Source organism: Hyperolius riggenbachi, chromosome 1, assembly GCF_040937935.1.
Source record: "Hyperolius riggenbachi isolate aHypRig1 chromosome 1, aHypRig1.pri, whole genome shotgun sequence".
NCBI lineage: Eukaryota > Metazoa > Chordata > Amphibia > Anura > Hyperoliidae > Hyperolius > Hyperolius riggenbachi.
In genome coordinates, this window is record NC_090646.1 from 549748248 (window position 1) to 549774893 (window position 26646).

At 42.6% G+C, this 26646-nt stretch overlaps 1 protein-coding gene across 4 annotated transcripts in view; it reads left to right on the forward strand.

Annotated features, from left to right (window-relative positions):
- The window catches only part of MCC (MCC regulator of WNT signaling pathway), a 476123-nt gene that overhangs the window by 300269 nt on the left and 149208 nt on the right, over positions 1–26646 (forward strand). For all 4 annotated transcript variants that reach the window (XM_068247285.1, XM_068247291.1, XM_068247296.1 and 1 more), the window contains one exon: positions 19297–19439. In XM_068247285.1, coding sequence (XP_068103386.1) covers positions 19297–19439 — 143 coding nt within the window. The remainder of the gene's footprint in view (positions 1–19296; positions 19440–26646) is intronic.

Consider the following 26646-nt stretch of genomic DNA (forward strand, 5'->3'; position numbering starts at 1 on the left):
GCTAAAAAGGAACCTGAGATGAGAAGTATATGGAGGCTGCCATATTTATTTCCTTTTAACCACTTAAAGAAAACCTGTACTGAAAATTAAAAGTCAAAATAAACATACACAAGTCATACTTACCTCCTGTATAGTCTACTCCTCAATCTCTTCCTCCTCTCCTGCATCCTGTTTGTCCACTGTGATCAATGGAATTCTCCGTCCTCCATTTTGAAAATGGCCATTACCCCATAACCGCTTCCTGGTCAGCACACAGTTAAACTGTAACATCGCCCACTTGAGCCATAGGGAAACATGGACACATAATTTCTCCTCTCAGCTGTAACTGACAGCAACTGATATATAACTGACAGCAACTGGTATATTTCAGTTCTGACAAAATGTTGTCAGAACTGGAAGGGATCATTGTCAGAAGCAAATGGTGAGCTTCTGAGAGGAACTGATGGCAAGGTAACTATGTAATATTTATTTGAAGTTACCTCATGTGTTTATTTTAAATAATTTTACTCAGTACAGGTTCTCTTTAAGGACCACAGGCTTAACTCTGTACTCTCTACTTAAGGGCTCGCTGCAGGGCTGTACAACTCAGCACACAAGTGATTGCCCCCCCTTTTCTGTCCACCAACAGAACTTTCTGTTGGTGGGCTCTAAACGCAGCTGCCTTGTTTTTTTTTTTTATTTATCTGTTGGTTTGTTTCAATTAATTTGTCTATTTTATTTTTCGCAGCGCTCCCTCCTCCCGCCAGCCAGTCACAACGATCAGCTGTCATAGGCATCAGCCTATGAGAGCCGATCGCTCCTGATCCTTTGTAGGGGACAGCCAAGTAACACGGCTGTCCCCAGTACAGTCCTGCGTTAGATTGCAGCGCTGTACATTGTAAATAGACGGCGGGTTCGCAGCTGGGAGACTGATGGCGGAGCTCCGTCATTTAAGCAGAGATTTGCTGCAAAACATGCCCTTCCTGGGGGAGCCGCCGCGTTCACGCCAATTGACGTGCAGCGATCGACAAGTAGTTAAACAATACCTGTTACCTGGTAGCCCTGCTGATCTATTTGGCTGCAGTAGTGTCTGAATAACACCAGAGACGGGCATGCAGCTAATATTGTCAGATCTGACAATGTCAGAAACCTCTAATCTGCTGCATGCTTGTTCCGGGTCTGTGGCTAAAAGTATTAGAGGCAGAGGATCAGCAGGCTTTCCAGGTAATGTGCATTGTTTAAAAATAAATAAATATGGCAGCCTTAACGTCTATCTTGCTTCAGTTGTCCTTTAAGTTTATTTTGCCTGATTAAGAAATATGTTAGAAATGTTGAATGTGAGCCTTAGTGTCTTACGCTTATGATGACAGTTGCATCGCCTGAGAAACCTATTTGTGCATTCTAGATTTTCAACTTAGTGCAATTTTTATAAGGGAAAATGAAAAGACATTTTACTTAAAAACATTAGAAAAATAACATTACCACTCTCAAGGTGTGAAAATGAATACCTTATATTAGTGCTACTTTTGTAAATATAGATTTTCATTCAGAGGCATCACTAGGGTTGGTGTCACCTGGTGCGGAAACTCATGGTGTCACCCCTCTTACCCCATGAACCTTCCACCTCACCAGGCTAAACAAAACCAAGAATACTTTTTTGGAGTAATGTTACTTGTTACTGACATTTGTTGTGAATGGGGTTTGGAATTGGTTATAGTGGATCCATTTTCTATAGGGGGAGGGGAGTAAGAGTTAGGGATTGTTATACTGGCCAAACTTTGCTATGGGTGGGTTCTGGCCATGTTTGCTGTGGCAGAAGAGGGAGGGGCTCAGCAATGGACGCACTTGATATTATTGGTTTGGTCGGAAGAGGTTTTCATGTGATACACTTGCTATGGGAGAAGGTATTAAATATTTGGTATGCTGGCCACACGAAAGGGGAGGGGGAGAAGGGGAGTCTGCCCATGTTTGCTGTAGGGGGTGAGGGAGTGGTACCATGCTGGACACACTTGCTATTGAGTGGTGTGTGTTGGGGGGCTGTGCTAATGTGTGAATAGGGGGATGTTAAAGTGAACCTCCGGACTAAAAATCGACTCAGCAGCACTGAAAAGGCTTGGTGTTTCTTTAACAGTTTCACAGCATCAGAACTTTGTTTCTCTTATACAAGCCTCATTTTTAGCTGCACAGAAGAAAACTGCCCGGGCTTTTTTTCCCTGATGCTGTGCAAAGCATGATGGGATTTCTGATGTTGTTGTTCTCGTTCTGCTGTTTTAGTGCAATTTTTTTTTTACATTTTGAATTTGACATTTGAAGCCTAGCGTTTGCAGCTGGGAGTGGTAATCAGGACTCAGGACAGTTGGAACTGTGTCTCCTTCTCCCTGTCACCTCCTTTCAACCAAAAAGATGGCTGCCCCCATGACAAAGAGGGCAGCCCCCATGAATCACAAACATTTGCCTGTTCTTTTAAAACAGAGTGGGTAAGAGATTATATTACCTATCTATTCTAATTAACATAACTAATGTAACTTGATGACAGTATGTTTGTTAAGGCTGAAGTTCCCCTTTAAGGTGATTATCACATGGCCCTGGTGGCCTCTAAACTGTTTTATCAGCTCATCGCAGAGCAGCCTGAAGGGAGAAGAGTAGGACATCAGGCAAAAGCCTGGTCTATATGTACATAGCGTTTCACCACCCTCCTTTATCCTGGAGCTTGTTGTCACCCCCTCTACTGGTGACACCAGGGGCCATATGCAATTCACTTTTTCACCTGGGTTTTCTCCTAGTAGATAATTTTTCATCTTCGATTTAAAATAACGTTCAAGAACTTTTCAACTAAAAAAGTACCAAAATGTATGTTAAAAGGTAGTATCACAATTATTTTGAGTATTTTCTTGCTGTCTGGTGGCTTAAAAGGAATTTTATTGACAAGTTTAAAAATATCACCTAGGAGAAAACTAAAAAGGAAAAAGTTAATTGCATATGGACCCTGGTGCGGTCTGCACCCACCGCACTCCCATAGTGACGCTACTGTTTTCATTACTTGCATTGCTTTTACATATGTTGGTATTCTTATTTTATTTATTTTTTTATTAACTTTTCGATGGCTTTTATTTTTATAATCCTATTTTTTTTTTAATCTGTATATACAGTAGTTTTCACATTCTAAAATTATGTACCTATAATGTTCAGACAAACTATTGAAAATGTTCACACATCTGAGGAAATATTTTGGGTAAGAGCTCATTCTTACTTATGAGCATTGCTGTCAGTCATGACGCACCACACATAATGTACCATAAATGCCTTGTGCAGTGTGAATGAGCCCTAAAGAAACATTTCACAGAAAATCAGAATGCCAAACAGTCGCACCACTTAGACCAATTGTTCCCTATTGTTTATTTTTAAATGACACAAAATCCTCGATTGACAGAAATCATGTGATGTAATCTATCCTGTGCTCTGCATGGTCTGGCGTTTGCATTGTGGCCATTTTGTCACATGACATCTGCAGAGTCTTCACACAAAAATGTTCAATTAGAGCAATAGACAACAAATAATTAAACTTTATGGATTCCTCTGGCCAGAGATGAATGTTGAGGAGACCCACTCTGTATGTTTGTTATATCTAATGACAGCTAACAGTCAAATGACTGTTCCGTTTTTAGATATGTAATTAGAATTCAGTCCAATGGTATGACTGGCGGATGGGGAGGGGGTGGCACCGGAGTCGCAGGTGATCTGGGGGGGGGGGGGGGCATACTTCCTCCTCCTGTTCAGAACTTTCCTGTTAGCCACCATCTTATTTCCCCATCTGCAGAGCTGCACAGTAGAGCCAGAGTGTACGTGTTACAGCGCCTCATCAGGTCCTCTCTCCTCTTCACAGCAATCAGCCAGTTAGCAGCCACTTTGTGTGTGTGGTACACCCCTCTGTACAGCTCCTGAGCGTATCTCTCTCATGTGACCCCAGAATTCTCATGAGCCATATAGAAGTATTAGTAAAGCCAGCGGCTGCTGACTGCGTGATGAGGAAAGAGGACTTAATACAGCACTGGCGCTTTTTAGTTTCACTACACAAGCCTGCATATGAGAATCTGGGTGAGTGTAGGAGGGTGGTAACATTAGTGAAGGGGACAGGAGCAGGGGCGTAATCACTGGGTCCCCCTGCGATACTTTGGATGGGGACCCCCCAGCTTTTTTTGCTGGAGGGGGAACTGCTAATGGTAGCCCGAGGGTAAGGTGGGGGGGGGAGTTGTGCCCCCCTTCCTGCTGCTGTTTGTGCCTGCTGCTCCTCCTTCCTTTACTGTGCCACGACCTGCCCCTACAAATTTCCCTGGAGTGAGCCAGGGGCCACCTCTCAGGCTTTTCCCCCTAAGGGCCTCCCTGCGGCTGCATCCCTTGCAGGGACTATTGTTACGCCCCTGGACAGGAGGGTAATGGTAGCACTTTACTTGGGGGGAAGGGGTCTTCAAGGGTGTCTGCTCTTGGTTATTGGGTATATGGTGGCCAGATTACGTATGTCAGGGGGTCGCCACAGTGACAGAGAGGAAAGTGGAAGGAGGGCACTTCACATTTTTGCTGGTGGGCTCCGTGGTTTGCAGCTATGCACCTGTTTCTGTCTACTACATACGGGGACTATGCTTTCTTATTTAGTTTTGCCCCAGTAGACATAGGCCTCAATTCACTAAGATCATGCTAGAGATAATAAGGCAAGAGAAAACTTACCTCCACACGTGAGAGAGTTATCTTACCTCTTCATTCCTTAAGTTACCTCTCCTGTAGTTAATTTACCTCCTCTGTAGTGAATTTACCTCCTCTGTAGTTAATTTACCTCCTCTGTAGTTATTTTCACACGCAGTTAATTAACAGCCTGTCTTTAACTCTGGAGTTATTTTAAGGATTGGAGAGTTAATTTAAAGACAGAAGAGTTAACTTTAGGCTTGCCTGAGGTAAAATGTTTCCTGAATACTACATGCCTTATCACCATGGTAACAACTCTAGAAGAGTTATTAAAGACAGGAGATAAGCTTAGTGAATTGAGGCCATAGTCTTTCTGATCAACTATTATGGGCTGTGTCCAAACAGCGGATGTGCTCACAGCGTATGAATAGATGATCTTTGAGACTTGATTTTAGATGAATGAGAACTGCTCATTGTTAAGTAATAATAAGCATTTGAGCTTGTCATCATATCTTTAATATTCTTTTGAGCGTTGAGTATGTATTTATAGGGTGTGACCGCATTGGGAAACTGGCGATGTCAAGGTGTTACAGGGTGCAGGTCTGCTCACGACTGTGATTCTGGTGTACTCTGTACAAATCTTTAATTACATGTCACTCTTTGGAGTTCCTTGTGCGGCCAGCTTGTAAAATATTCTGTAAATAGGGGTGTGGTGATATTAAAAGGGGGATGAAAGCATCAATTCTTTCAGAAATGCCAGAATTCCTACAAGAAAGGTCTTCAGGAATTTAAAATAAAGTAATTGCTGGGGAACTGTGGGAATCTGTATCTCACACTGATAACATCTAATAGCTGTCAGTGCTGCAGGTTATTAGATGACTCACAGTCAAGCACTGTCAGGTTCTGCATGTGAAGGGAGTTGCTAATCTTTTTCCTAACCTCTTCCAGCTGTGAGACCATTTTCACTGCAGCATATAGTGAAATAGTAGTACTCTTGAACAACATTCACACTTATGCCTATGAATACCACCTGCGATTATTCCCCATTTTCCTGCATTTATAATTCTGCGGTTCACAATTTTTCAATTTTCTTAGCAATTACCAAATCCGTTCACAAATAGATTTTTTTCTGCATTTCATTGCAAAGCATTACTGCTGCAGGATTTGAAAACCTAAAAATTGCACCTTCTGGAGTGCAGCAAGTCAGTTAGCTGCTTTTATGTACAGCTTTCAATTGACTCTCGTGCAAAGACTAAAGACTATACAGATTGCATTGGTGCAGACAGAAAAAAATATTCAGAGTGGCTGTAATGGCCCAAAGACTAAATACACTTGTATTCTTTATAGTCCCTTACGAACAATAGAACTATGAGTGCGAGTGTGCCTTACTGAGACCAGGCCTATAGCCATCACAAAGTGACATTTTCTTCCTACACCCCCTTTTTATTATTGTTATTGATCACTCTGTTTGTTTCTGGCTAACCAAACCATGCTAATGCAGTCACACATAAAATGTCATCCTACAGATCTTACTATTTTTGCCCATATCTGTTGATTATACATCACCTCTTGTCTGATTACAGTAAAAGTCCAAAGTACTTTAGAACACCTTGTTTTTGTGCAGAAGCAATTTAATGCATAAGTCAACACAAGTTTGACAATTGTTTCAGGACCTTGGAGGGTCCCCTTCTTCAGAAAGTGAAGACAAACGATGTGCCATTGTGCAATGAAGCTTTAAATACAATTGTCCTTATTGGTAATTTTTGGTATTCGGGATGCAGGAACAATTGGAGGGGGTCCTCAACAATGGTCACTGGTGGATTTGGGGGTAAGTTTAGCTAGGAAGCTTCTTATAAGAAAATGGAAAAGTCTCGAACCTTTTTCCCTTGGGGAGTGGAAGTTGGAGATTTCAACCTTTCTGAGTAATAGGGTGTGGGATGACAAGGAGGTAGAGCTGTCCGGTGCTACAAAGTGGATTGCTATGAAATGGATTTGAGCAAAGAGTTCCAGTTAATCTTGAGGTTATCCTTGACGTAGAGTTTAATAGGGGGGGAGTGGAGGGTATACGTGTTATGGTCATGACAAGAGGAGGGAAGAGAAAGGTAGGAGAGATCCTAAGTGAGGGGGTAATGTAAGTGGTATGTATGAGGTATGTATCAACATTTCATAGTGTGGGTTGCACTGTTTTGTTTTTTTCTGGCATAAAGTTTATTTAAATATCGATAAAATAAACAAACTGTGATGCAACTATCTTTCAAACAATAGGAGGGTGCTGATGAAGCCAAATATTTGGTTGGGAAAAGACGTATTATCGCTGCTGACGGTTTGCAAAAAATAAAGTTGGCACACCTTGTTTTAGTGCAGAAGCAATTTTATGCATAAGTCAACGCAACTTTGACATTTGTTTTGGGGCCTTGGAGGGTCCCCGTCTTCAGAAAGTGAAGACTATGTGCCATTGTGCAATGAAGTTTTAAATACAATGGTGGTAAAGGACCACCCACGGCAATTGAAGGATACACCCTCTCATGAATATACCGTTTATTAACTTTTGGCAGATATGATGATCAAGCCATCCGTATTACAAATGGATACTTGTCAGTAGGTCACAACCATAACCTCACAATAATGTGTCCCATGCTGCCACCAGTAGCTATCATCAATCACTATAATGCCTGTGATAAGCTGTCATGAGTGGTACGCTGTTTGAAGGGATGGGAGGCACCAGATCCTCCAGTGGCTGGATAGTGTAATGGTTAAGGGCTCTGCCTCTGACACAGGAGACCAGGGTTTAAATCTCGGCTCTGCCTGTTCAGTAAGCCAGCACCTATTTCAGTAAGGAGTTTCTTGGGCAAGTCTCCTTAACACTGCTACTGTCTACTGAGTGCGCTCTAGTGGCTGCCTCGCAAGCACTTTGAGTCCGACAGGAGAAAGGCGCTATACAAATACTGCAAAATTATAATTTCTAACCCATGGGGAATTGCGCCGTCCTTGTTAATGGTTGGTCAACAAGCGCACATCTGTTGATTATACGATACCATGTGTGGCCCTGGAAAATGCCAGAAGTCCTGTCTGATCACAGTGGCTTTCCCTGATCTACAGCTACTTGGTCTGGGTTTACAACTACCACCTCCCTATGATTAGAAACAGGAGAGGTCAGCTGAGACAGTGTGTAAAGGCCTACCTCAGTGTCCTCGTCTCCCTATACATGTGATACCCTCTCTGTGGGCACATTTACGCCACTAATTTTTTAATTTTTTTTATTTATAGTCAAAAGTATTCAAAGGAGTTTTTTTAAGATTTTGTGTCTTTGTGTTTTAGATCTTTGTGGGAACACGGATGTTAATCTTTAACTGACACTGTTCATATTTATTTGTAATATACTATTCAGTGATTCAATTTCTTGTAGTACAGGAACCCGGTCTTAAGGTTATTTATGTAGAGATGTTTGCATTATACGAGAATAGCAATACCTGGCGCTCAGTGCTGTTTATCTATTGCCATCATCACACATATGGGTGTATATAATAATAAATCTCTGTTGCAACAGAAAGGAACTGACTACTGTGGTTTAATAATGGGCGATAACGTGAGTTTTTATAGGGAGTACAAGGCCACGGGAGAATTAAAGTGAAGCATCCATCCTGAGCTTTCAGAATTTATCCCCATAAATTATTACAATAGAACGTGGGCTGCAGTCACTTGTGTATTTACTGCTTCTTCTGAAGTCTTCCAGTTTTCGCTATCAATCTTCTTGCTACCTTATTATTATATTACAAAGCTTGACCTAGCAGCAGGGTTAAGACTGTTCTATGGCTTGATAGTCACCTGTCAGCATGTTAGGAATCGTTCACTTAGAATTATTTTTATTTTATTTTAGGATTCCTCTTTGTCTGCGGGTGGGACACTAGAGAAATTGTCTGACTAACAAAGCTTGGTGACAGTGTCCTGAATGTGTCATGGCTTTAAAGGCCCGAACTGTACTTTGTTCCAAAGTAGAATTTATGAAGGCTAGCTCTGGTGAAAACTGTTCTGTAAAGTGTTCACGGCGTACTTTGTCTGTATTAAAGATATCACCGGATCCTCTACGAAAATAAGAAAGGTCAGGAGCCAAATGGGGCAGTATCTCTGGATAACAGGTTGGATTAATTATCAGAAATTTATACTCACAAAGGTGGGTTGCAAACACTTGTGACCACCGTCAGAACATGCAGGTAGAAAAACTGCCCCGCTTTTGAACACTATTTTTGAGTTCTGTAGTGCTAAACTAGCAGTGGTTGGATAGTGTACTGGTTAAGGGCTCTGCCTTTGATGCAGGAAACTAGCCTTCACCTATTCAGTAGGAGACCTTGGGCAAGACTAACACTTCTACTGCTTATAGAGTACATCCTAGTGGCTGCAGCTCTGGCACTTTGAGTCCACAAGGAGAAAAGCGCAATATAAATGTTCTGTGCCCTGTCTGTGTCTTGAAACTAAAAATCTACAACCTCCTAACTGAGGTGTGTTACAGCTTTTCAAAAAGTACTATCGGAGGTGACCGGTGGAAAAGTTTACAAGCAGTTTAAAAAGGAGAGGTAGTGTTGGTCTTGCCTCTCCTGAAGAACAAGGCCTGTGTTTACTGGAAAGAAGTTTATGCAAGTGCTAACGATCTGTTTCCTCACTTCCTGTGCCATCACAGATAATAGGTGACTAGATCTCTTCACATACGTTATTATACAAACCTGATATTTTTAAATCCAGAGATCAATGAGATGCCAATCATTTTGTACGATCATTCAAATATCATGTAAGTTGTATGCAGCGTGAACTTGGACCAATCAAAACTGACAATAACTTCTTATGATTGGTCTAATTTCAAGCTGCAAGCTGCATACAATTGACATGAAATTGGAATGCACGTTGAAATTATTTGCATTTTGTTGATCATCTCTGGTTATATCTTCACCTGTGCAGCCAGTTTAGTCACTGACAACAGGAAGTGAAAGGATTACACTAACGTTTGCAAATAGAAAACAAACCTAAAAGTGGATGTGCTTCTTTCCTTTCTCATGCATTCCAGAAATAGACAATTTAAAATGTACCCTCTGTTTCTGTTCTGTGTGCCCGGTCAGTGGTGCAGGAGGTGATGGCAATCTGCTCAGCGTAGACACAACAATATAAATCTTACTGATTTTCTTTACACTACTAGAAGCTGTATGCATTATAGTTCGTGTACTCATTGGAGTCCTTTATCTTTTACTTGTTTCTTAAGGCTTTGTGTGTGGTTTTTTTTTCCCTTAACTGTGCAGGGCCTGCCATTTTGGTCATGTCAGTACAATGCAAAGAACAGGGAGAATTCACAGAATTTTTCAGCCCGTGGGGACTGCTTAGCACAGCTTAATGTATGAAACAATTATCAGTTACAACAAATGTGGTTGCTTATACATTCTTTGGGTATAGAAGAGTCTTCAGTCCATTCTTATTTACACTAAATCTATTCAGAATGGACTGAAGACTCTGTAGAAGGCTGTAAATCCTAGTTAGCTGCTCATTTCTAAATTGTCATGCTGAAATGTCCGCTGGTGTCCAAGGCAAAGTTTTTCTGCAGACTGCCTAATGTTGTAGTTGAGAATCCTCATGTATTGCTCTTTTTTCATGGTGCCGTTTACTGTAATTAGGTTTCCTGGGCCATTAGCTGAAAAACACCCCCAAAGCATTAGGTTCCCAGCACCATGTTTGACAGATGCGATTGTGTTCTTTGGGCTGAATGCTTCTCCGTTTTTATGCTGGATCCACACGGTGCGTTCGCGCACTCGATTTCCCGCTCGATTACCGTCGATTTGTTTATTTCCAACATGTCCGATTTGGATTTCGATGGATCGCTAGGTCGATTTGGCATACTTTGCATGCGAATCGACCTAACGATCCATCGAAATCCAAATTGGTCATGTTGGAAATAAACGAATCGACGGGAATCGAGCGGGAAATCGAGTGAGCAAACGCACCGTGTGGATCCAGCATTACAACAAATAACGGAAACATCATTGTGACCAAACATGTGTTGTGGTCAGATGAAACAAAAAATGAATTGTTTGGTCACAATGATGTTTCCGTTATTTGTTGTAATGCTGGATCCACACGGTGCGTTTGCTCACTCGATTTCCCGCTCGATTCCCGTCGATTCGTTTATTTCCAACATGACCAATTTGGATTTCGATGGATCGTTAGGTCGATTCGCATGCAAAGTATGCCAAATCGACCTAACGATCCATCGAAATCCAAATTGGTCATGTTGGAAATAAACGAATCGACGGGAATCGAGCGGGAAATCGAGTGAGCAAACGCACCGTGTGGATCCAGCATTACAACAAATAACGGAAACATCATTGTGACCAAACAATTCATTTTTTGTTTCATCTGACCACAACACATAAGACCAGAAGTCTTCTTCTTTGTCCAGATAAGCATTTGCAAAGGCCAAACAAGCTTTTGTGTGCCTTATCTGGAGAAGTGGCATCCTCCTTGATCTGCATCCGAGGAACCCAGCAGTGTGCAGTGTCCGTTGTATTGTCTGCTTTGAGACATTGCCACCAGCAGAGCTCAGATTCACTAGGATGGCCTTGGATTCTTTTTCACCTCTCTCACTAACCACCTGGCCAGATTAGGTGTCACCTTTGGCTTCCGACCACGTCCTCTGAGATTTTCACAGTGCAGAACATCTTGTATTTTTTAATAATACTTTGCACTGTAGCCACTGGAACTTGAAAACATTTAGAAATGGCCTTGTAGCCCTTTCCTCACTTGTGAGCAGCTACAATGGGCAGCCACAGGCCCTCATTGAGCTCCTTTGTCTAAAGGTGGCCATACACTGGTCGATTTGCCATCAGATCAACCAACAGATAGGTCCCTCTCTGATCGAATCTGATCAGAAAGGGATCGTATGGCTGCCTTTACTGCAAACAGATTGTGAATCTATTTCAGCATGAAAGCGATCACAATCTGTGAAGCTGCTGCCCCCCCATACATTACCTGCCCCGGCCGGCGCTACTCCCCCGGTCTCCGCTGTCTTCTTCTCGGCGCTGGGCTCCGAGTCCGGCATGGTTTACTGAACTTCCTGTCTGGGGGAAGTTTAAACAGTAAAGGGCGCTCTACTGTTTAAACTTCCTGCCGAGACAGGAAGCTCAGTGAAGCCTGCCGGACTCTGAGCCCAGCGCGGAGAAGAGGACAGCGGAGAGAGCGGGGACTCGCGCCAGCGGAGCAGGTAATGTATTGCGTCAGTCGTCGGGCATTCGAACGCCGCTATCGACACACTCCCGACCCGGCGGCGATCGAGCAAATTCTTCCGCACGGACGGATCGACGGGAATAGGCGGGAACGATTGATTTCGGATGGAAATCGATCGTTCTGTCAGTATTTGCGCAACGATTTCACAGCAGATTCAATCACAGTGATCGAATCTGCTGTATATCGGTGGGAAAATCGTTAGGCGTATGGGCCCCCTTAGCCATGACTATCCACAAACCAACTGAAGAGAGCTGCAATTTTTCACCTGTTGTTTAAAACAGCTGTTACCAATTAATCATGGTAATTAGGATTCTTCTGAACAGTTTGGACTATTTGTAATGGTATAGACCTTTGGATTCCCCCACAGACTGTGACAGTTTGTGAGGGGTATAAATAGTTTTGGACTGGACACTTTTTGCTCAAATGTAAATGAAAGCTGAGAAATGTTTTTTCCCCCCACAATAATGCCTCTTGTACATTGGCTTATCATCTTTTGGGAGACACCTATGTCATCTCCCATAAAAAAAAAAATACTTGCTGGTTAATTAAAAGTAACTTTAAGTCAGAATTTGCCAGGGGTATGAATAATTATGGGCAGTACTGTATATATACAGTATATCAAGGAAATACTGGAAAAACTAAATTTTATGTATGCATTTGATATTTGTGCAGGCCTCCACCTGCTGGTTTAAAGCCCAAAACCAAAAATTGGACAAGTAAAGATCGAATATCAAACCGTTTTCTAGTTTCTCAACACTTGTCTGTATTTATTTATAAACCTAAATGGAGGACACTTCCTGTTTCATGAACTAAATGTAAATGGCAAACGCATTTAAGCTTTAAACTTCTAATGCTAACAAGGGGTGTCAGGCAGAGAGGAAGCACAAGGTTATACAACCTAGCACAAGGTTATCCATGCAAACACGGTATAAGATACATGATGGTACGATTTTACAGAGACCCATCAATTCAAGTCTGAGTAAGTCCATGAGAAAGTTTCACTGGCGGGGTTGCAAGTTTAAGAAGGGGGGGGGGGGGGGGACCCTGCCAAAGGGTTACAATCTAAAGGGGAGGGATGTACTAGGTAGGGCTGTGGGATAAGCACTTAGTTGATAGTGTGTGTGTGTGGGGGGGGGGGGGGGGGGGTGTTGGAAGGCCATCCTAAAGAGGCTTTTGAGGTTTATGTCATTGTAATTCCCAAGCTATGCTGTATTCCGGCTTGTGTAATGATTACACTTTATTAAGGGTTTTGGATACCATGAGCAGTTACAAGAACAGGCTGGCTGATTTCTTTCTTCATCTAGATAAGTAAAGTGCCCTCCACCAAAACTTATGTCCCCTCCTCTGGTTTTTGATATGCTACACCATGCTTGAATGGACACCTGACTTACATAAGGAGGGGGTCTCACTAAGGCCTTAACTACTTGGTGACCTACAAATACAAATTTCTGGCCACAATCCCAGCTTCTTTGCTTGGTAACTTTCAAGATTCCAAAGACTTCATTAAGAAGGTCAATGGATTTATGCTAGACTTAAATGCATGGTTTTAAAAAATAATTTGCATAGTTATTAATTTGGATGTCAGCCTCTTCTAAATTTGGCAAAAACTATTGACTGGTGTAGCTGGCTGTGGGAGGTTGCTGATGAAGCACGATTCTGTGAGAGTGGATTTCCCGGCAGAGCGTCCTTTAATTTGTGGAAGGTTTGAACTCTTGTCACTTGTCGGTGACTTATTGTAGCGTTGTGGAGCCATTGATTGAAGACTGCGCTCCATGAAAGGACACTTTGTGTCATTTATCGTGCAAGTTACTCCAGAAGAGATGGCATCATCCTGAATCCCCCTCCTTGTCTTCCTCTCTGGGGACTTGTAATAAGAAGGTGTTAAACTGTCATCTTCATTATATTCCTGGCAAGTTCTCTTTGTCTTTCACTGAACTAGTGACTATGACCTCCATTCAAGTTTAAATATGGCTAATTGCTTTCTTCCCTTCAACTCGATCATTTTTTGTATGACTGCCATCCATCTCTCTCTTTCCCTCTCAGAGTATTTGTTGAAAATAATACCGGATTTCATTAAGAATAATATATTTAAAAAAGGTTCATTACATGATCATTTCAGTGCAGAAATATGGTATTTACTGTATTTCCTCCTGAAATGACTGCACTTGTCTCTGTACTGTAGAGCAGAGTTCACCAACCCTGTCCGCAAGGCCCACCAAAAGTACATGTTTTGCAGGAAACCACAAACATGCACAGGTGAGGTAATTGGTGTCTCAGCAGAGCTAATTAAATACCTCTGTGGATTTCCACAAAACACGCACTGTTGGTGGAAGTTGATGACAGGGTTGGGGAACACTGCTGTAGTGTACTGACTTGGAAGTGTCATACTAATGTCTGCGCACAAGGATGGCAGCCAGTGGCTAATTTCATATGCTTTAAAGGGATCAGAGCACTGAATTTCTAAAATACATAAAGAAAAAACTCCACCTAAGGGAGGTTCATAGATAGTGTGGACCATTTGAGGCATGACGTTTCGGGGCTAGCCCCCATATTCTAAAGCCAGACCCGCAGGTGCCACAGTTTAAAGTGCCCGCTGTGGTGCTGTGAATTCCTGGCTGTCCCAATGCATGCAGGGAAATGTAGTCCTTAAATGTGAGCACATCTCCTGGTCTGGAGATGTACTCACATTGATGGACTACGTCTCCCAGCATGCATTGCGGTGGTGCCCCTGGAGCTTCAAACTGCTGCAGCTGTGGGTCTGGCTGAAGAAAATAGCAGAGTTGCATACAGATGGGGAGCTGGGAGCAGCTCCCCAATGATAAGTAAATGCTTGTCACCAACCAATGTCCCACACTATCCCTGTAGGGTGAGGTTTGATTTATGTATTTTAATAATTCTTTGCTGATTTGCCATTAACTGCCTGGGTCTGGTCTTCATTTGTAAACTGCGCATTATTTAGAACATTCACATTTTTTTCATTTCACCCAAGTGGCAGTTACTCTTTAAAACCCAACTAAAAACAAAACTGAATAATGCAAATTCTAATGGGAATCAGGATGTTTGGGAATATAAGCAGTTTATGGAAGCAATATGGCTGACTGAAAACCTGTTTATTGAGCTAAATATGTGCATGCACGTCACTGCAGTTTAGCTTGTGTCATCTCCCGTTTGGATTTATCTGATGGTCAAATCAATTAGTTGTGACCTTGTGATACCCGAAATAGGAAAAACAATAGATAGTAGACCACATTTCCTAGAATCCTTAATTCACAGTAGAAACCATGTGGCTGAATGAGGAGGTGAGACCTGCAGTTTACAGGAAGTAGGTAGAGGACAAGTTATGCGTTTAATTTATACACATTAATGGGATTGCTTTCAGAAATTGCCTTTGGTTGGGCTTTAAAGTGGACCTGAACTCTTGCACAGGACAGAAGGGGAAACATAGTGTTAAATGCACCCTGTATGTATTTAGAGAGTTCAGCTTAATTCTCCATCATCAGTGACTAACCTTAAATGTAATTTGATCTTTCAGCTGTGTCAGCTGGCTGCCTCGGCAAAGCAGCTAATTTGTAAACACAGGATGTTAACACTGTCTGCTTTCATGAAAGCCTGAAATAGACACACTGCAGATTTATTGCAGGATTTGTATCAGCTGTAACAAAGAAATATTTTTCTTTAATGGTCATTATGCTGTTGCTTATCTTTTAGAGCAGAGATGAAGTACTGAGTTCAGGTCTGCTTTAATGAGCTCCATACTTCAAGCCTGGACAGCTTTTGTAATGCTCAGTACCATTTCTTCCATCTAATAAGAATTACAGATGTCTGCTCTAGAGTTGGCTATCCATGAAGATTATTGACTTTGAATCAGATTGATAGTATTTTGAATGAACTTGGTATGGTCATTGGGTATCATCCATCCTGATGCATATCTTTATAGATTTATCTGTTTTATTGAGGTTTGGCAATTCATGTACTGTTGCAGTGAATCTGTGTCAGACTGCTTATGGAGTAAAGCTCTGAGTTGAGTCTCACACTAAGCTCTCTCTCACACCTCTTCCTGCCTCTCCCCACTGGCCACCATCTAATAGTGGCAACAAGGTCTATGGACACGGGCCCACAGACTGCCAGTTGGAGCAGCTTACTTGGGGAGGAAGGGACTGGCACAGCTTGAGGCTCAGGCCTGAGGCTCCCTCCATAAACCATTTGACACAATTTTTACTTCAAAGTTGTTCTGAATCATTTTTTTTTCTTTTTAGTGTGAGCAGTTAAAGGTTACGTGAAATGAGAGGGATATGGAGGCTGCCATACAGTATTGATTTCCTTTTAAACAATACCAGATGCCTGGCGTCTTGCTAATATTTTTGCCATCAGTAGTGTCTGAATCATACTCCTGAAACACGCATGCAGCTAATCTTGTTAGACTTCATTCAGAGCACCTGAGATGCTGCATACTTGTTCAGAGTCTAGGCAGAGGATCAGCAGTACAGCCAAGCAATTTGCATTGTTTGAAAGTAAATAAATATGGCAGCCTCCATATCACTCACCTTGGTTTCTCTTTAGCTATGTAGAATGCAAGAACATCCTTGGATTGTGACATCATCCGTTTCCCCTCACTCTCCTGGTGTCTTACGTATAGTTCTACATTTCAGCATCCTGATGCAGCAGTATACAAATGTCACAAAACTTTAGTATAATATCGATCTATGCACTACGGATGCAACATCATTTTATCTACTCTCTGCAGAAGCCCCTTAAGACATTCTTGACCTTGAAGGCCTTTCAGCCAACTATCCACACGATTTGTCTTTTGTCTGTGCAATCAACCTAACTAGAATAAATGTCCCTAAAATAAATTGCTTGGCAGTATATAGTAATTTTTCAGCCTTGATGGTTTAGGCTTCTGATTTGATGAATAGGACACGCAGTTTACAGAACTGTTTGATAAAGGACAACCTTTTTCAGGGTTTATGCAGCAGTTGCCTGTGAGTGTTAATGTGAATCACAGATGTGTCTTTTTCACATGGATAGGCATCTGCATTCCCCAACAGCGGAGAAGGTTAGGAAGCTGATACTTAATTGAAGGAATGGAGAGGGGTTAGACAGAAGAAGAGAATATAACTGATGGACAAAGGGTTCTGCTAAAGACGTGTGTAACACAACTGTGATGTACTGTACAGCCATACAGAGTATTTATGTGTGTGTGTGTGTGTGTGTGTGTGTGTGTGTACACACAGTGTCCTCCCCAGAGTTTTTTTTCCAGCCAGGTGGAATAAAAAAAGTAGCTGGGTGGGGTGCAACAGAGGAATGCAGGGTCGGCGCTTTGGCGCAGCTCTGCTTAGGACGATCAGGAGGCAAGCCGATGACAGCTGGGCAGCTGGGCACCCACCAAAATTAACCGGGTGGGTGGAGAAACACACACACACACACACACGCGCACATGTACACACACACACACACACACACACACACACACACACACACACACACACACACACGCACACGTACACGTACACGTACACACACACACACACACACACACACACGTGCACACGTGCACACGTGCACACGTGCACACGTGCACACGTGCACACGTGCACACATACACACACACACACACACGTACGCACACACACACACGTACGCACACGTACGCACACACACACACGTACGCACACACACACACGTACGCACACACACGTACGCACACACACACGTACGCACATGTACACACGTACACACACGTACACGTACGCACACACGTACGCCCCCTCACTACTCATCCCTGTATATCAGTTTGGCTAAAATGCGCATGCAAAATATATGGTGGTTAAAATATTTTCTCAACAATACCCAAGACATAAAAATATGCCCCTTAAAATAACAGTGTGAAAGGCTGGATGTTGTATCTTGCCCCACTACTTACTTGAAACAGAAAGTGTTTGCGATTATTCCGGTTGCAGTGAGCATATGTCTCCCACAATGCATCACTGCTGAATGTGCAAATTGCTTGTTTCTTGTCCCTTGGATGATTTGCTTATTCAGCAGTGATGCATTTAGGGACACCTCAGAGCTCACTCCAACCTGAATAGCATTTTAGTAAAACGGCTTATGGTCCTTTCTAGCCGCTTACACACTCCTAGGAGTTCTATTTTGCCATGAGCTTGCTGGGCAATCTGTAACTGTGGTATTTTCTTGGAATCCAGGTTCCGATGCACTTGACATTTCTGCTGAGTAAACGCTCCGTATTGTTTTCTGTTTTTATCTGTGTAATACTTATTTGATACATGGTAGTCCCCAGTTAATGAACAAAGTAGTGACTAGTCAAAACACTGTACTACCTCTATAACCTGTTTATCCTATGTGCCCCCTTGTGCCTCCAGTGTGCCCTCCCTCCCTCTACTTCTATCCCTCTTGGCCTCTGTGCCTTCAGTGTCCCCCTGTGCCTCCAGAATCTCCCTCTGGGCCACCTCTGTCCCACTGTCTCCCCTCTGTCTCCGATTCCCCCCCCCCCCCCCCCACACACACACACACGTGTTTCATCTTTGCCTCCAGTGTTCCCCTCTGTGCCTCCATGTCCCTTAATGTCCCCTTGTAACCCTTTCTGACCCATTTCTCCCCCCTCTGAGCCTCCTTCAATTTCAGTGTTTCAGTGTGCCACTTTGTGCCTCCTACCCCCTCTGTGCCTCCTCCTGACTCCCTCTGCGCCTCCTTCTGTCCCAGTCTGTACCTCTTTACACCCCCTGTGCCCTGTTCTTATCTCTGGTGATGCCCCACACTTCTCAAGGAGGCTCTCCGCAGTGTCTCTCCCTGTTGCCTTTGTTGAAGTGGCGGGGATTTCCTGTATATGAATTTTTTTTTTTTAACAAAATGAGAAATACATTAGGACAAGATGAGTATGATGCATCAGGGCTCTTGTCAGATAATGTCAGTCAAGTTGGACGATCTCACACCATCGCCCTCTCCTCCTGTTCTTACAAAGACCATACACCTCTAAATTGATGGTTCCATGTCATTTTGGGCACATTTTCCTAGTGTGCACAGGCTTCCCAGATGCCTGCTGTCTGCTCTTAGCAGTTAGGAAAACCATGGTGGTTGTTGCTGTTATACAGTGACCGCTCGCTTCCACTCATTCCCCCTAAACTTTACATTGAACAACTGATTGGCAGGGTAGTTGAACAGTATATGTGTACAGTAAATTTCTGTCCAGATTGGTAAAAATAAATCGTATTGCAAGTTTGTGCAAGGCTTTAGCGTCTGACTTGTTGGTAAAGCAGACTTGTTTTTTTTCTTTTATTGGCACTAATTACGGAACAAGCAAATGATTATACTGAACCAGTTGAACTGTAAATGAGCCGTTTCTTGTTTTTGTGTTTGCATTAGTGTGAGCAGTCCCATCTGATGAGGGAGCATGAGGACTTACAAGAGAGGACAACATTAAGATATGAAGAGAGAATTACAGAGCTGCACAGCATCATCGCAGAATTAAACAAGAAGATTGACCGGCTTCAAGGGACAACGATAAGGTACACAATCCATTCATGGTAATCACAGCAGTTTATTCTGTTAGTTTTAATAGTGGGCGCCTATATCAGAACCCATATGCTCAGATTTGAACTGGAAATGTACCCCCAGAGATCTTGCACTTGAATCGATGTTCTAGACAGGGGTGCCCCATGCCCCCCTTTTTGTTTGCCCTGGCGATTGAACCCATGCAGTCTTGGTCAGGTCTCTCTTGGAAGGCGATGGAATCATTAGAGGCTACATTTCTGAGGCGCTATCACTCTATGCTGAGGACACACTTGTATCTCTAAAATCCAAGGCTCTTGAAATAACCAAGAGGTTCAGGCTTTATTCAGACCTATGTATTAAACGGACTCCGAGAACCTCTCATGGGTATGCCTTTAAGACTCCGACCAGTACTGCAAAGTACTTATAGAGGTATACCTTTCTGTAGCTTGTGCTCTCCTCTTTCATTTTATGCCTGAATCACCGTTCTACACCAAATCGTTTTTGTTCGATTTCAATTTAAAAATCGCGGCTGCCATCTTGGCTATGTTATAACTTCCGGGTCACCCCTGTCTTCTCTGTTAGAGAAGTGCATCACTGAATGAAGCAGGAAGAGGAATGGACACGCATGGCCATTGCAAGAGGCTCCTACAGAGGGATCATAGCACGACTTTGTGGGAAGTCATCTGGATTAAAGGCATGCTCATGAGAGGTGCTTAGAGTCCCTTTAACTATGGAATGTCTCAATTACTACTCTTCTCTCGGCTAGAAACGATAATAGTTGCCCTGTGTCCACTGCAGGTAACCTCTCAATTCAAATATCTGGGCATTAAAATTACCCCTAACACAGATGACTACATGACTTGAAACCACCTCCCAGCTTTTAGAAAATGTTTGTAAGAAGTGTGAGATCGGCAAAAAACTCCCTCTTTCAGCAGATGCTGCGTTTCTTTGGCTCAGTTCCTAAGCTAAATTTAAACTAAAATGAACCTCTCCTTGATGATCTCTAGTCTGCACATATGGAATTACAAAATTAGCAAGATCATTCCATTTTCTTTGCTGTTATAATGTGACCTAAGCATTCTTGCCTAATTGTTGGAGGGTATTACAGTATGGTCTTGCCCTCTGACTTTAGAGCTTTTATGGACTGTTTGTTGCACTTATGAAACCAATTTCTAATTGATAATTCTCATTGTGGAAAATGCAGTTCCCCAATGGAGTGGTAGTCTGGGCCCATAGTCTCTAATAGGACTGTCTCTGTATGAATCATGGAGATTTATGTCAGAAAAAACTTTTGAAGCCTCATTCTGACTAATGTGGAAGTCAACTAATATGCAACTTTGGCACTGTAAGGCTGTAGACACACTATGAGCGCTTTCTGAGTGCTTATCTGACCCTCAGCGCTTTCTAAGTGTTTTTTAGGAAACTCTCCTATTGACTTGCGGTAAAATTGCCATGATTGCGATTTTTCAGAAAGAGCTCATAGTGTGTCAACAGCCTAACTCTTGGACTTACTAGGTTTTTGCCGCTTTGCCTTTTTTAAAGCGGACCTGAACTCTTGCACGGGACAGAAGGAAAACATAGAGAAATGCACCCTGTATGTATTTAGAGAGTGTAGCCTGTCTAATGCCCTCTCATCTGTGTCTAATCTTTCTCCTGTGTCACCTGACTGCAACGGCAGATAAGGCAGATAAGCTTATTTGAAAGCACAGGATGTTAACAATACGTCTGCTTTCATGAAAGCAGGAAGTAGAAACAGTGCAGATTTATTGTAGGATTTGTATCAGCTGTAACAAAGATTGTCAGAGAACGGCTCATGACAGAGGGGAACAGGAAGCATGGTAAGTATTTGCTTTTAACCCTCTACCCACTGCACATTTTGTTTTCGGCTCTGGTATCCTTTAAGAGTTAACATTTGTTGTACAGTCTCAAACTAAGTGGCGTAACTGTAATTTATATGGTAGGGGCAGTTCCTCCCTCTTGTTGAGGGGGGGCATATTGTACCAGCCACACAAGGAGGTTTGGATCTCTAGATGACGGCCTCATGGCAATTCTGCTGAGGGATCCCATGCGTTGTTGCTCAAAGTGATTATAAACGCCGTCACTGGTGTGCTCCTCTGCATAGGAAGGCAGTGTGCTGCTGTTCTTTGAAGTTCTGGAGGACCACATAAAATGGCAAGGAGGACCGCCTGTGGGCCTTGTGATTGACACCTGTGCTCTAGAGTCTAGAGATTGCCCAAGAAAGCCTGCCTATTATTGGTGTAATCCATTTAATTTAGAATTGAGGCGTTTAAGAGTTTAGGTAAAGTTTTCTGCAATGCTAATGTGCAGAAGAATGGATGCGTTTATTCTATTATTTGCAACAGCTGCTGTGAAAAAGGAATGTTTTTCTGCATATGAATGCACCTGGTGTGGGGAAAATGTGCACAGAAGTACATGCATGTTTGTTGCAGATTGAAATGTGGCCCTGCCCTTGCAGGAAATGTTTGTTTCTCGTACTCCGGATTTGAATATATACCTCGGAACTTGGCTGTAAACAACTGAATTTCTTTCTGTTTATATTGGGTGGAAACTTTAGGCAGGGACATCAGTTTGTTTATGATATAAAGAGGTTCCATATGTAAATTGTAGAGTACAGAAACTGTAGGATGATGAATATTTGTGTCTCAGATCTATCAGATATGCTGGTATCGGGGGAGGTTTTTGTGGAATGTGATTAGTTCTTCCTCTGATGCTGTCCATATTAGGGGGATGTTAGTTGCACAGTGAAAGGTAGGCCTTTGCCTTGATGCTACAGATAGAGATTTTAGTTGTATAGTGGAAGTAGGCCTTAGCTTTGATGCCACAGATAGAGATGCTCGTTATATAGAGCAAATAGTTCCTTGCTTTGATGCCACAGATAGCGATGTTAGTTTTATAGTGGAAGTAGGCCTTTGCTTTGATGCCACAGGTAGAGATGTTGGTTGTATTGTGGAAGTGGGCCTTTGCTTTTATGCCACAGATAGAGCTGTCATTTGTATAGTGAAAGGTAAGGTGCATACACACGTCGGATTTGCACAAACGACCCTTCATTTGGAAGTCAAATCGGAGGTTTGTACAGTCTGTCGTTCGGCTGATAAGACCGGCTTTGAGTGATTCCCCCAAGCGGATCGCTCAAGTCCGGTCTTATCAGCTGAACGACAGACTGTACACACACCCGATTTGACTTCCAAATGACGGGTCGTTTGCGCAAATACGATGTGTGTACGCCCCTGTAGGCCTTTGCTTTGATGCCACAGATAGAGATGTTAATTGTATAGTGGAAGTGGGCCTTTGCTTTGATGCCACAGATAGATATGTTAGTTGTATAGTGGAAGTAGGTATTTGCTTTGATGCCACAGGTAGAGATGTTAGTTGTATTGTGGAAGTGGGTCTTTGCTTTGATGCCACAGATAGGTGTTAGTTGTATAGTGGAAGTGGGTCTTTGCTTTGATGTCACAGATAGATATGTTAGTTGTATAGTGGAAGTGGGTATTTGCTTTGATGCCACAGATAGATGTTAGTTGTATAGTGGAAGTGGGCCTTTGCTTTGATGCCACAGATAGATGTTAGTTGTATAGTGGAAGTAGGTATTTGCTTTGATGCCACAGATAGATGTTAGTTGTATAGTGGAAGTGGGCCTTTGCTTTGATGCCACAGATATATGTTAGTTGTATAGTGGAAGTAGGTATTTGCTTTGATGCCACAGATAGAGATGTTAGTTGTATAGTGGAAGTGGGCCTTTGCTTTGATGCCACAGATATATGTTAGTTGTATAGTGGAAGTAGGTATTTGCTTTGATGCCGCTAACCGCAACCGCGGCAGTGAGAACACTGCCACTCGCTACATTGTGTAGCGGTTCTTGCAGAACCGCTAGCGGTTTGCCGTGAGCGGGAATCGTGCGATTCCCGCTCAGGTGTGAATGGGCCCTAAGGCTAGGTTCACAGTGGTCAGTTGCATAACGCACGTGTAAACTGCGATGGAGAGTGGCCATAGACTTTAAAGTACATCTGAGGTGAACTTTTACTCATTACTGCATCCTCAAGCCAAATACTTTTTTGTTTTTGTTTTAATACTCTAATTCTCTATAAACTAAATAAGCCATGCCCACAGGTTTTCAGAGAGCCTTGGCAGTAGCAAGGGTTCATGGGAGCTCAGTCGGGGCAGGAGGAGGAGGAGGAGGAGGAGGAGGTGTTACTAGCCATTGATTTCAGAGGGAGGAGGGGGGATTAGGTTTTTTTCACAGGCTGAGTGCTCATGATACAGATAAGCCTGCCTCTGTGTAATGTTTACAAACAACATGGCTGCTTTCATTGTATCACTGGAAGACATAAACCTATTCTATTAAAGCTGTTTGCAGCCAGATTTTCTTTGTAAACCATCTAAACTTTAGATAAGATATATAGACAAGTTACTTGTTATAGTTTTTCTTCTCAGATCCGCTTTAACACAAAGCCTGCATGTAGAGAGTTAGAATAATGTGATCAGTTACAATGCAGTACTGTGAATAAGCCCAGTGTTCTCCCCAGGCTCTTTTTGCCGGGTGTTCCACCCGGCTAGTTTTGGTGACCACCCGGCTGTCATCTGCTCACCTCCTTCTATGCTGTAAGCAGGGTTGCGCACAGAAGCACCGACCCTGCATTCTCTCATTACGCCCCACCCGCCTACTTTTTCATGCCAACCGGCTGGAAAAAAATTCTGGGGAGAACACTGAAGCCCATAGAGAATTGTATGGGAAGTGAGTTGACATGCAGAATTTTGCAATGTAACTGACCACTGTGAACTCGCTGTTACGTGTTGACACACTACACTTTGCACTGCCTGAACCGCCGCTTCTCTACCGTTACCTTGGCTCGCTATTCTTCTCAGTGGCTATCCAGGTTGCTATTCACAATGTCCATGGTGTAATAGCTTTATAATACCCCTAGTGAAAAAGCTTAACAATACCCCTAGTGAAATAGTTCTGTATATGTAAAATAGGGAGTTGAGCTGTGTGTTTATGCGATACTGAATGTAGCTGAGCCACTCTGTACTCCACCATGGCAAGTAGCCGTGACAAGCTGCTTGTGTGAACAAGCCCTAAAGATCATTAGTATTAACCTTACTATAGGGGTTAGTGTTAGGTTTATCATAAAATCAGTGTTTGTTTTTGATGAGTGTCCTGTAGTCATTATTGGTGGTTGTGTGCAGTGTACCTCTGTAATTACTAATAATATCTCATTAGGAAAGCAGAAGGCGTGGGATCTCATCCTCCTCGTGGAACCACTGATTACCATTTATTTATGCTGTATATACCTATGGCATTCCTGTTTACGAAGGGTGACATTGGCAACTCCCTCATTAGTAATGATTGATCATCTGGAAAGGCAGGAAAGTGAGATATGTTTCTATTACCATCTAATGCACAACATACAGGACTTTATCATTGGTTTTCTTCTTATGGTTTGTCACAACATCAGTAGTTAGTGTTATGAAAAAGTATTTTGTGTGTTCCGGAATTCTGCTGCCATTGCATATTCACTGTAATCTGTGACATCTGAGCACATTAACTGGAGTAAGACATAACCCAGTTTTTAGTCTATCTACACTGTAAATTGTTTTGCCTCTAAAAACCAAGAGAATCTGCCTCTGGTATGGGGAGTAGTTTGAGGAAAATTCCCCCTAGAAGGAGAAAGAACTAGATTGGGTGAAAGCAGCCCTTTCTGTCAGTCACCACTAGCGATGGTCAGTGAGATGCAAATAATTTTGATTTGATGCTGGATAATAAAAATTTTGCATTCAAATGTATGCAGCTTGAAAATGAGCCAATCCGATCCTGCTTAGGTAAGACCTGATTAGTCCATTTTGAAGCTGTGTGAATTTACATACAAAATTTGCTTAATCTTGCATAAACTCAAAATGATTTGCATCTCATTGACCATCACTAGTCACCACCACTGCCTCTCTCCATACGCATGCGTCTTCTTATGATCACACCTGTGATCGTGACATGTGCACCAACCAAGGCTGCCAGGCTGTGAGCACTTCCGCCTGCACCAATGACATGAATAGGATGGGTAAGAGAAGCGTTAGGTGGGCAGGGAGAGAGACACAAGTATTGAGCTTGGTCAGGTGGGGCACCACGGCACGCCAGCTCAGCCACTCAGCAGCATTGGCACCCAGACACAAATAGATCCATTGAAGGCGCTATTAGTTTAGTGTGGGAAAACAGCCTGTTTTATTTAAAATACAGTAGTTGTTTCTTTGAATTAAATTACCAAAGTAAGCCTGGAGTTACAGCATTTCCAATCTCCGTATCTGACAGGTGCTGTGAAGGGTCTTTCACAACATGCATAGCATGCTGATCATTATCAAACTGCTGTAACACTATACAGTATAGATAAAAGCTTTCAAAATTCTTATAATCTTCTTCTGCAGGTTTCACACAGAACTGCATGTGAAAAACACAACTTATATACCTGAGATATCAAAACAGAGCATAGGTTGCTTCTCCTACATACACAAATAAATTCACATACCAATAGCCTTACCTCAACATATCTGCTATATAGATAGCCAGCTAAACTAATTAGCAAAGAGCCGTCAGGTGTGGACTGGGATGAAGCATCACACAGTAGGGAGGGATGTCTTTAGGGAGTCGCTGCTACACATTCATGAAATGGATAATAAAATAGATGGAAGCACAAATCTTTGAAGTTATGGAAATCAGCATCACACTAGATTAGTATAAGTGAGTGGGGATATTGCAGTGTGTATCATGTTGTGTGTAATATCTGCAGGCAGTGTGAAAATATGCAATAAAAAGGAGAACCAGGAGATGGACAAACACTTGCCACCATTTTGTATGCTGTAGGTATACTTCAGTTTTTGTGTTGCACACAGTGGGGAGGGGGAGTGCTGTAAAGGAAGAATGATGCTTATATTGAGAAAAACTTTTTGGGTGTTTTGGGTTTGACTCTATATAAGGATTAATAGTGAACATTTTATCATCCTGTTGATTACATTGTTATTATGTGCATTAAAAAACAAAGGCGTTCCATGTACTTTAGTCATGTCTTGTGAGAGGCTCTGGGGGCTGCAGAAGCTCTAAGGCCTGGAACCCACTAAGAATCGCTGCAGCATTTTAAGATCACGGCAGGGCTGTGTGCAGCGATTCCTAGGGTGATTGCGCTCGCCTTACCTGGCGCTTAGAGGCGCTGTACAGTA